Source organism: Amphiura filiformis, chromosome 9, assembly GCF_039555335.1.
Source record: "Amphiura filiformis chromosome 9, Afil_fr2py, whole genome shotgun sequence".
In the NCBI taxonomy this organism is placed as follows: Eukaryota; Metazoa; Echinodermata; class Ophiuroidea; order Amphilepidida; family Amphiuridae; genus Amphiura; species Amphiura filiformis.
The window spans coordinates 23,403,791-23,416,333 of record NC_092636.1 but is presented as its reverse complement, the minus strand read 5'-3'; the positions used below and the strand labels follow the sequence as shown (position 1 = coordinate 23,416,333).

The 12,543-nt window shown below is 34.1% G+C and overlaps 1 protein-coding gene across 1 annotated transcript in view; it reads left to right on the top strand.

The window, feature by feature from the left end:
- Positions 1 to 4,304: 4,304 nt before the first annotated feature.
- The window catches only part of LOC140160763 (forkhead-associated domain-containing protein 1-like), a 62,035-nt gene continuing 53,796 nt past the window's right edge, over positions 4,305 to 12,543 (top strand). Inside the window, exon 1 of the mRNA XM_072184063.1 lies at positions 4,305 to 4,683. Within this exon, the coding sequence (XP_072040164.1) occupies positions 4,588 to 4,683 (96 nt within the window). The 5' untranslated portion in view covers positions 4,305 to 4,587. The remainder of the gene's footprint in view (positions 4,684 to 12,543) is intronic.

The window sequence follows — 12,543 nt, the reverse complement described above, 5'->3', positions numbered from 1 at the left end:
ACCGTCAGGACATTGACCAGCTACGTAGCATTTAACTGGTAAAGAAAATCAATCCCTGTAATCAATGGTATCGATTGCGCCATACGTCATACTTAGGTAACTTATTCACGCATGGTTTAATTGACTTGACTTTATGTTGTGATCATTTAATATCGTGGTTTCGAACACAGAGAGCACTGAACCAGTGGAAACGATCGATTTAGATGTCAGACTAGTACTACGGTGAATATCAACTGGACTTTATAGCTCTATAATTTGAACTACTTATATTAAAACACACGACATTGGGATTTAACAATTTGTTCAGTATTTATGCCTTCAAACACATGTGTTTGAAGGCCTATGGTATTATAAAGCATGATCATGATAGTATGCGCTAGTGTGTGTTTCCCGGGCCCGGCTATGTTATTTTAGATATAGGCCTACATGTATTTCATTTGTAAAATGCTGAATATTTTGCAATGGTGTCATCTTGTATAATTATGATCCACCTGTTTTTGGCCCTTTTTAATTAATAGAAGCTCGATTATTCTCATTTGATGTTTGATTTATTTGAGGTCATTAATCATAATTTATGACAATGATATTTGCAAGGGTGCAACTCTACTAGTCTTATTACAAGACTGCCCTATCCCAACCCTAAACCCTAATCCTAAACTCCGTAAACGAGGACTGGACTCAAGTCTAGCGAGTTGCACCTTATTCGGTAATTGTACACTATTATAGAACACCGTTTGTAACTATACCATTTTAACACCACAGAATGTATATTCGTACTTTTTTGTTGGTATATATATCGAACAGACAATTATATAGTTATGTGATCTCTGTGTCTAAAGCGCCACCTAACTCTACTTTATGGTTATGTGAAAGTAGTATTTCTAGTATTTGAGCGTGCACGTATTATCTAGAATCTATTGTTTAGCGTGCAGGTTTTAGATAATGCATTGTTTAGCGTGCAGGTTTATATAATTTGGGCTGTGAAGGGTAGTTCGCGAAAATAATGCACGGGAGAAGAATACATAACGATGAATAGAAACGGGCACTAGATGGAAGCATAATCATCAATTTTAACATTATTATTTCCACCTTTTTCTTTATACAGATTTTCATAAAAAGATACTACCTCCTTCTCAATCTCATCTTGAGATGTTGCTTCTGTGTTGTTACCTCTCACAATTCTAACCATTTGTTTGTTTACAAAGTTTCTTTTTTCAAGATTAAGAAAATATTTGGTGGGTTTCTCTCCCTCCTCTATCCATCGGACCTTTGTTCGAATAAAACATCCTTTAATCTTTTTACTACGAATATCCCCAAGTTCATGTTTAGCATTATCTAACTCATTCTTTAAAATTTCAACATTAGGGCTGTTTTTCAATGATGCCTCCTCGTATGACGTATTTAAGTTTTCTATTAATTTGTCAAGTACTTCTTCAGACTTGTCCATCTCTCTCTTTCTTTTTGAGGAGTATGCTATAGTAGCGCCTCTGATTTCCAAAAGCAGTGCTTCAAAAACAGTTGGTCATTAATAGTTAGTTCTAACTCATTTGGATCAATATTGTTTATATTTTCTCTGTCATACGGCGAAGCAGCATAGATTTGTTTTACTTTAGTTATCGAATCCTTAACTACTTTTACATATTCATCATCTTCAATTAAATCGTTATTCAACTTCCACGAACCTCGTCCCTTTGTATATTATTACTCTTACTTAGGCCAATGACTACCATGGAATGGTCAGTCCTATATCCTGGTAGAATGTCTGTTTGACCAATTATATTCAAAATTTCAGAAGAAATCAAGAAAAAATCCAGCCTAGCTTGTTTTATGGGATTGTTTCTTCTCCAGGTAAAACGTTTTATATCTGGGTTCATAATTCTCCAAGGGTCACACAGACTCAAATCTTCTTTTATTTTAAAACAGCTTCTTTTGCCTTTGGATTATTAATATTCAAATAATTAAATGTATCTAAATTTTGATCCTGGACTAAGTTAAAATCACCACATACAATACAATGTGGGTTACCAACGTTTTCGATAACATTTTTAACACGATTATAAAAATCTGGATTATCCTCATTTGGACCATACAGACAAACTATCGTGATATCCATTGACATCATCGTAATATCAAGTACAATCCAATTACCTGTTTGATCCCGCTGAATATTACGCACTTTGAAGTCAAAATTGTTATTCATTAACACTGCCACGCCCCTGGCATTTGTCTTATAACCTGCTGAATAACATTCATATCCCCATTCTGATCTGATCATATTTTCCCATTTCTGGTCCCAGTGTACATCCTGAAGGCAATAAATTGAACATTTCTTTTTCCTTAAATAATTTAAAACATCTCTTCTCTTAGATTTATCACTCAATCCTCTACAGTTTACAGAACATATATTTATAGTACTATCCATATTCTTTAACCATGTAAACATGTTTAACAGAAACCTTCATTTGGTTTTTGATTACAACATACATAACTTGATTCACAGCTGTCTTTTTATGAAAAATATAATACATACCACACACAAAAATATATAAAAGAAGAAAAAAGAAAGTTGCAAAAACAAAAAAAGCAAGAAAGAGAAAAAAAAAAATCCAACCACCGAGCCCACCAAGAAGATAAATTTTTGGGAAAAATTATGATTTTTACCTTCAAAGATTTATAAATCATCAAGCATGTCAAAAACTTTTTGTCACATATTAATTTCCACTGTATGTTTTACTATTCATAAATGTGCAAGCAAGCAAATAAATGATACAAAACATTTTTATACAATGAATTCTCAAAGCAACTTGTTGTTTCATTTATACTGATATTTTTTAATATCAGAGATGCATTTTACTGTTAACGAGAACTTTAATAAGGGGGATTTTCACACCTCCTTGATATTAAAATTTTATCTGTTCAATTATTCATAAGATATTGGTATAATATTGGCAAACATGAATATTCATGAGCACATTTTGCCAATTTTCCTCATTAACTTCATCAATATATTGGCAAAAACAATAGAATACAAAGAAACTAAAAACATGCATATCTTGACAACCGTATATGTCCGATTTCCTTCAAACAAAAACTATTTTGCTCAGTGTATTTAGCTTAACTTATTCAATCTATTCAAATGGTTCTAAATTCAGTTTCTGTTTTCCAGAAACATCATTTCGAACCCCCTTAAGTTTGAATCACATTTAACATTTGGAATCATATTCATATGTTTGTAACTCTAGCTTATTTTCTATTAACTATTTTCAACATCCTTTTGTCCCCTACAAATTCTCCAATGCAAAGTTTTAAAATGGTTGGCATTGGATTTAGCTCCTTTTGGAACAATTTTATTCTTTTATATTTATTAATTTCTTCTTTGCACATGGGATGTTCCCGGGGTAGGTTAAAGAGATTTGCAATTATTTTATTTTTCTAAGATAAACAAAAAATTGTTATTCTTGCTATTCTAGTTGTCCAATCTTATGAATTTTACACAAAGCAGCCTTTCGAGACTTTTGGAACCAATCTTCATATTAAAACGACAAAATTGAGAATATTCTTATTATAAATACCAAAGAGTACCGCAAGGATAGGGCCTATAGCCCAAAAAGCCTATAATAATTGATATTGTTTCATAGAACTTTTGGAAATTTATAGGGCCTACTTTGTAAATTTTTGGAAAAGAATTATAAGTTGAAATTTGACCGAAATCGTATAAACAGATTTGCACAAATATATTGTTTTTAACAAAATATCTTCAAAATCGTGGGTTGATATAAAAAGTTGCTGAATCTGAGCAGCATTAATTATTAATTTGATATTAAATTTCCAAAGATAAAAATATGACTAATAAATATTGATATTTTATTAAATAGGTCTATCTTCAAACTTTTTTTTAGAGGGGGCGGGGGGGGGGGGCGTATCCGGGAAAAGGGGGGGGTATCCGTGGTAGTGGCACCACAGCGAGGATATTCTCTATCCACAGAAGTCTATTTCCGGAGTCTATTTATTGTACACATTGACAGAGTGGACCATAGCAACGCAACGCAGCGCAGGTGCTTAGTTGTTGTGTACGGTGTTTTGTTATCAGAAAACATATTTTCCTAGTCTTTAAATTTTGTTTATCAAGAATCATAAGCAATATTTGACCACATTTGTAAAGAAATTCAAAACCAATATTATGAATTGGAACGTTGTGGCTTTACCTAGCAGTTTACCAGCAAATTTCTAAAATTTTAATATCTGAAGGGAAATATGTTTGTAACCTGCTAAAATTATCTAGCAACACTGTTACCAATCAATTATCTTCGAGACGAGAAATAGCAGGTGCTTCGATCGGTGAAATTTGACATTTTTGTACATAAAATAAATCATATCTATAATTATTAATATTTTGACCAAGCAGTTTAATGATGCTCGTTTTAATCATTAATTTGTGTATCCGACATATTTTCTTTCATATCTGAAAGGCTAGGATTTGACGTTAAATTGATCGGAGTCGTAAGCTTTTTCTTAAATTTTACGTTGAATGTTGTTTGTGCATACGAAACTACTTGAGGAAAAAACATCACAGCAGCAGGTATAAGCATGGTGAAAGGATTTTTAAAAAGCACTGAGGGAGTATTTCAGCTCTCACCAAGTGTAACAGTCATTGGGAGAGAAAACAGCGACTATATTATTCAGGTGAGTTTAATTGTAAAGTCGGGGAGTACTGAATTGGTCTAAAACTCTAAAATATCAAATATCTATCAAATTCTCGATCATCATGAGGATGTGCCTTCTGCATGTCTGTGTCAGCCAGGGTTGTAGCTACGCTGGGCGGACCCGCCCGGCACTCTTAATTTCCACCCGGCACTCAAGTTAATTTTGAGCCCAGTCTCAAATGTTTCAAAATCGGTGAACAATCAGTATAAAAATTAGCAATTCTTATCAAAATGTCCATTTTTTACCATTTCATATAAATTTTACCCGGCACTAAAATTTGCCTAGCTATTAATATAACCCTGGTGTCAGCATACTTTTCATGCTATAAGTACAATCGTACGACATACATGACCGAAACAAGGCATTAAAGGAGTACTACCTCACACTTGTTCTCACTGTTAGACATGTCCACATTGCTTATTATAGAGGGCGACATTCGATCCAAAAAGTTGTGTCCACAGTAGCTCACAGTTAATGGCTTAACTGTGTAATCCCCATAGGAAATTTGAAATTTGGACACCAGAAACTTGGCGACGTAGTCTAAAAAGTGCTGGTACTTTATCCTTGATACAGAAGTCAGCATGCAGTGAAAGTTAGATTTCATAAAATAAAATCGCCTTTGTGTAAAATGGATCATCATGGTAAAAAATGATGCATTTAAAATGCTTGTTTTGTACAGTAAGTCATTGTAAGGTATTGTCAATGATGGCCGCAGAAAAGTGCAGTTTTTTAAAAACAGACATTTGCCCGTAACTTCGCTAATTCTTGACCTACAGACATGGTTGACCCCTCATTTTTTAAGGGGTACTACACCTATGTAAATTTGTGACTATTTTTGTATTTTTCTCAAGAACTAGAAACACACTGGTAACAAAAGTTACATATATATTTTTGGGGCAAGGAATCCATTATTACTTCACTGAAATTTCAGTGACTCAAGACAAGCGGTTCAGTATATATGATAGGAAATGAGGTGCATCCTAGCGGTACCTCATTTCTTATCATAAATAACGAACTGCTTGTCTTGGGCCACTGAAATTCCAGTGTAGTAATTGGATTCCTTGCCCCTATAATATATTAAAATTTTGTTACCAGTGTGTTATTAGTTTTTGAGAAAAGTGCAAAAATAGTCACAAATTTATCGAAGGGTGTAGTACCCCCTTAAGTTAAATAATCACCTTTTTAAACAAAATAATTTCCATCTGAAATATCCTACTTGAAAATTTTGTGAACATGCCTATCACTGTGATAAGAAGAGGGATTATAATCAGCATTCGAAATTTTGGTTGTCCGTACGCCCGGGACAACTAAAAAAGTCACCGGACAACCAAAAATACTGATTCGGTTGTCCGCCGGACAACCATAAATCTGTAGTCAAAACTCACCTTTGTACGAGTATCTTTTAGCCGGTGGTAATATTTAAAATGTGAAACCATTTTTGAATAAAATAAATGTGAATTTAAACGTGGTTCCACAACCCATGAGCTGCGAAACTCAACCGCAGCCATTATCTGTTTACTTTATCGAAATCGAGCCCCTCGATACCGGAAAAAAAAGTTTATACATCGGGGAAGTTCAGCCCTTTCCTTTCGATTACAAGTCTGGATTGCAAGTTACAACCATAAAAATGTGCACCACTGTTACTGAATAAGCTTAATATAAAATACATTGCATTATTATCTTGAAATTTGCAGAAGAAATCATGACCGATGTAGCAAAACCCACCCATAATTTGTAGCCAGTATTTTATAAATACCCAACCACATCGGTAAATGTAAACAGCTGGTTTGGGTATTTTGACACACGGTCGGTCGAGGGCTAGCATGGTTCCCGAATCTGTCAAGCTCTTGCAATAGTAAAATCATGTCTAAAGAAATACTGGCTGTCAGCAAAAACCCAGGCAAAAAATCGGACCTCTGACCGTTGCTAAGTGATTACTATTATAAGTTTCAAGACACGAGGCAAATATATTAAAATGTGCATAAAAATATTCAGATCAGATCAGTTTCAAAACACCCATTGTTTCTTTTGGGGATTTCCTATGAGCTCATGAATAATTAATGAGGTATATTTCAATGGAGATTTTTGCGTACATATTAAAATCTTGACTTCTTGAAAACAATCATGAATTCTGATGGCTTTTAAGCATAAAATACGGCACAAACATGGATTTATTGATGATAAATAAAATAATTGATGAACATACAACCTGTATTTTCTTGGATATATTTTATTAGCAACAAGGTGAGTTTGGGGAAAGTGTGTGATGTGTGAATTTGGCGGCAGTGTATGTTTTTAAACTTGCAACTTTAAGCTTAAAAAGTTCATTAAAATTTCGGACAACCAAAAATATTTTCGGACAACCAAAAAATTTGTTGAGGTTGTCCGGCGGACAACCTCAAAAAATTGCTTAATTCGAACACTGATTATAATCTCCTAATCGATCCTGACTTACGGTACTCAGAATTACTTGAGCACTCTAGCTTCGAATTTGCACAGGATAGTTACGCATTTGATGCTAGAGTCTCCTGCTATCCTTTTTCAGTCGGACAGCGGTGCAATTTTTTGCACTGGAGGTAATTTATTCTGTTAATGTTGAAATTTAGATGAAAGTTATTTCGATGAGTCAACTAGTATCTTTTGAGCAAGATTTGCCTAGATTTTGGACGGTCTAAAATTTTGCTAAAGTGTAATTTTAGCAAAATTTTTTATGCAATCGTCTGCCGACTGTTGTGATTGGCTGTGTTTACTTCCGAACTTCCATTGCTTTACACGGTGTCATGCTTCAGCAAATCCAAATGCAATGGTGAATGGTCTCTAGCCTAGAATGTGAAGCTATCGGTTAGCAAATTCTTGGCTAGCTATAGACTTCTCGGGCAAATCCTGAATATACATCCAGCACCTCCTCATCCTACTTCAGTTGAAGTTTCCCAATGCTTTCCTGGGATGTTTCCTTAAATTATTAATGAAAATAATACTTTGTACTTTGAAATTTATGATTTCGTTGGAAAGAAAGTAAGAAACGTTTGATATGATTTTTCAATAACAATTTTTTTTTTTTTTTAATCAAAAATACCTTTCAGTGTGAGTCAAAAGAAGTACAACAGGTAGACGAATACGATAGGGGGCCTAATTAGATAAATTTAACAATATAATATTATTGCAGAACTTTATTATAAATAATATATAAATGATATTAAAAACAAGAAATTTTTGAAAATAAATAGACCGAGTGCAAAAAATTCAGTGTAGTTGGTTTAAAAAAATAAAATTGTAATGTAACTTTAATAATAAAATAAAATAATAAAAGTGGCAAGGACTACAACTACTGCACTGGAAATTTTATTTCAACACAGACAACAGTTACAGGCAAAAATGAGGGAAAACCAAGATTTGATCAATAAATCAATAACTACTTGCCTTGAGTTGCTGAATTTTCAGTGCAGTAGTTGTAGTCCTTGCCTTTATAATATACATATCTTACTTGTCACCAATGCACCATAATTTTTGAGAAAAATGCAAAAATATGCACAAAATTGGCCAGGGGTGTAGTACCCCTTAAATTCAAAATAACAGGTTAGTAACTGCACATTGCTTATTTGGAGGGCATTGTGAAAAATCGAAACATTCTGCCTTTGGAACCGAAGAATATCCAGAGGGGCCGACACCATAACCGTCACTTTGATCTCTTCACTTTACAAAATAACACAAAATTTTCCCTAAAAGTTTGTAAAAATAAACAATTTTTACATTTTTCCCCTTCCAAAAATCGAACAGGCTAAAACAGGACAACCAATAACAAACGTGCATATCACAATCTGTACAAATATGGTAGGACGCAATAAATTTGAGTTGTGCAGTAACTTTGTTCACCCTGGTGTCCACTTACCCCTGGCTACATAATAGCTATGCATCAGTCACATACATGTAAAGGTCATTTCACTTTTATTTTGGATGGATAGAAAAAGCCTGACTATTAATAATATTGATATTGGTTTAAGGCATGGGTTCATTAATGTAGCGTTCTCCGAAAAGTTTTTCGATAAATTCATTAATTTCTCAAAAAGTAAAAATCTCAGTTTAATAAATAACGGTTAAAATGAAAGCCATTATTGGGGGCCTAATTATCGTATCATTATAATAGGTCTGGCACCAATGCAAGCATTTGTTTCGTGTCCCAAATTCATAGTAAAATATGCTGACGCTATTTTTACAAATCGCCTAGAATTGCATATTTAGGTTTCAGCGATTGCTGAAAAAAGACGGTATATTTCTGAAAAGCGCTTTCCGCTTGAAATGTAGATGCCTATTGTGGAGCTTAATGTCCGTGATTTTAATTTATAAGCTCTTTCGTTGACAATTTGCAACGTCTTTTGCACACCATGCGGGTCGCCTGCTTGCAATATCCCGATATTTTAAAAATTATGGTTTTTTTTAACCAAACAACCAGCAAAAAGAGTTCTCTAAACTGTCCTCTAACCGCAGATAACATTAGATCGACTGTGCTGTCGGTAGAATTTTAACGAGAACCAAAAGTGTTCGCCAAAGTCCGGTAAATATGGACTATCGCGAATATGGCGCTTAGTAAAAAGTTGCATTTTTGCCAGTGCTTTTTCTGTTCTTGCTATGAAGAACATTATGAACTTACCTCAAACGTAGAACATAGTTGGCAAATATATTCCGGTTCGACTATGACTTATTCCAGATCATCGATCTTTGCTATTGGCAAACTTATGAGCATATTTGTATTTTGTAAAATGGCGAAAAAATTGCAAAATTGGGTAACTCCACCAGCCATACTTTAACATCTAGTTAAAACGAGTCATAGGTTAGGTTGTCCTTTCCGATTTTGACAGAATGCCGTAACAAGCGTATTCAGATTCTTTCCTATATTGATTGATTTTAAACAATTGATTCGAACCAACGTCCTTGATCCTACTGTAAAGTGTTCAGTAGTTTTTGGATTTTGATCAATTGTGCAACAGCTGTGCTCAGTCTGGCGTATAATAAGCGTCTCTTTGTTATTTACATTAGATAAATGAATGGGAAATAAAGAGAGTTTATTATCGTGAGTTCTATATATGTTTGTTGGTTTAGTTTATCACTATGCACAGCTCCAAGATATAGTATACAGTGGGTTTTATTTTTTAATTCATCCCATTATTTTGGCTTCAAATGGACATAAACCAGTTTTTACAGTTATTACTGATATAATTTCTTCACTTTTGGTAAACCGAAATAATAAACTATAAAACCATTAACTTATGGATATATTTCCTATAAGGCGCGTGAAAGTAGATACCGAGTTTATCGTTCCCCGCCACGTAACTTTTGGAAACCAAAATACCAAGTCAAATTTTCAAAAATGCCAAAATAATTCATTATTTCCAAAGTATCAGTGTTTTCAAAAATTTTAGCAATAATATTGGAAACATATATTTTTGTTTGTAAAACATATATATTCATAACTTGGAAACAAAACCAGGCTCTTTTCTAACTTTCCTAGTCCTTACCCATATAAAAACATGTTTATAAATCACATGTATGAGTTTGGCTTTAAATCAACACGCATTTTAGGTCAATAATGAAATCTGATGAAATAGTGAAAAATGAAAAAGTCACCTCACCAACCGGGAAAAAGGGACGATAAACTCGAATTGACTTTCATGGGCCTAATCTATACTGTCATGTTGGTGCAAAGTAAAGCATTTGAGATTGTTCATCAGGTGGTAAAAGTTGTTCCTGAGAGAATCTTAAGTCCCGTTGCCTTCAAATTTCAAGCCGTAACAGTATCAGAAATGTTGAATGATACCAGGCAGCTGTTAATTGCCTAACCCACCCCTCCCCCATAAACACAACGCATGCCCCTCACATCCACACACCTCGCTCTGCTTTCACTTTGCAATGAACTCCCCATTAAGAACTCAGGAAATCATTTTGTATTCTTACATGTCAAAACTAAGCATAAGCATGCCATATCTTGCTATTCGGGGGGAGCACTTCAATTATATGAGATCTACTAATGAGGCCTACTAATTTCAAAAGACTATTCGGCAACATCATCAGGGATAAATATAATAAAGGTTGTAAATGAAACAATAAAAGCGTCTGAATCAGGATGACGATAAATCCAATGGGAAAAAAGTGTGTGTGTGGGGGGGGGTGGTGGATGACAAACCATGTGTTCTGGGTGATAGCGAAAGGGGGGGGGGTCTTAATTTAAGGGTTATTCAGTGATCCCAGCGAAAGTATAAAATGGTAAAACAGATTTAAATTGTATATATAAAATACCTAAAAGTGAAGGATAAATCATTAAAATTGTCATTAGATATTTTAAAACGTTTTGGCGAGAACCGATGAAAAGCAGCGGTATTGATACAGTTGAAGCCCCGCCCCGTTCAAATGCATGTAGCTAATTTTTCTACTAAATAGAGAAATTACAGATTCATGTAAAAAATAACTTATTTTATCTTTAATACAGGGCTTAAGGTCCTTCAAATTAAAATCTTAGTTTACTGTTCAAGATTTTCAAAAGGCACAGGTAACTTTCAATTATTAATTATTAATTACTTATTATTTTCTTTATTTTGAAATGATCGAGTGGTTACAGCCCAATATGAACAGCACATTTTGGCACTGCGGATTTAACTATTTTGCAATTATGGTTGATATTATGCATTGATGATAATGTATAGTTAGGATGATCAAAGTTTAAAGAAACTAGCAAATAAATGTTATTAAAATGTCATTTAACAGAGAAAATGTCAAATAAAAAAAAAAATAATTAAATATTTTGAATTTCTCAATTTTGGATGAGGAGGGAAACAGTAAACTCAAAATCAATTTTGAAGGGCCTAATGTTTGCACATCGAAACTAACAAAGGTGCTGGGCAAGGTGCTAAAATCTAAATTTTGCTGATTCATGGATTTCTACATTCTCCGGATGAAATCACTGAACAGGTTTTTACAGCCCTACATATAGGCCTACTACGCATCAGTCACCTTCATCATATAGATCCTAGAAAATAACGCCACTGAGCTCCCCCCCGGACAAGACAAATTTCAGTACCATTTAAATTGAGAGGTACTTGCCCACTGAAGCATGATTAATATAGCTGCTAGTATTGCATAATATTATAAAGCGTTTTCTATCGAATAAAAATAGTCTGATCAGTACTAAAAGCGCAGAGTGATTTAAAAATATTACTATAGTCTGGTCAGTACTAAAAGCGCAGAGTGATTTTATTTATTGCATTTTTAATTAAAAGAACCACTTTTTAGGTAAGTTACACAGCTGAAGTTGTGATAGTATTGAGATACAACAATATCATGGTATAAACAAGAATATGATCCTTTGGTAAACATTTCTATTGTCTCTACTCTTAAAAGATACTCTATTAATTGATTTGTGCATAAAACTAATATCAAGTTTAAGAAACAAACAAAAACAAGAAAGGCTGACAACTTGAATCAAGGCTTATAATTATATCTTTACTAGATTTCGCGATTCTCGGGTTGGGCGGTTCTCGTGATAGGGCTATCTCTAATTACCCAACACCGTTACCCATAATATTTGTCCTGACCTTTCAAACTACTACGATATACGTCTCTCAATGATTATGACACAACTATCAACTCTGTTTTGTAGCTGTGACGCTTACTTCAGAACCCATAATCTGAAAACCCATCGTTCGCCTCTTCCAAGCCCTGTCCTGCTACCACATCGGAGGACCTATTGGTCCGATGAGATGCACCTGTTAGTCACACTGTAATGCTTTCCGATGCACGATGCGGTACTCTGCGCACACCCCCGTTGATACTCCGCGAGCACGAACTCGA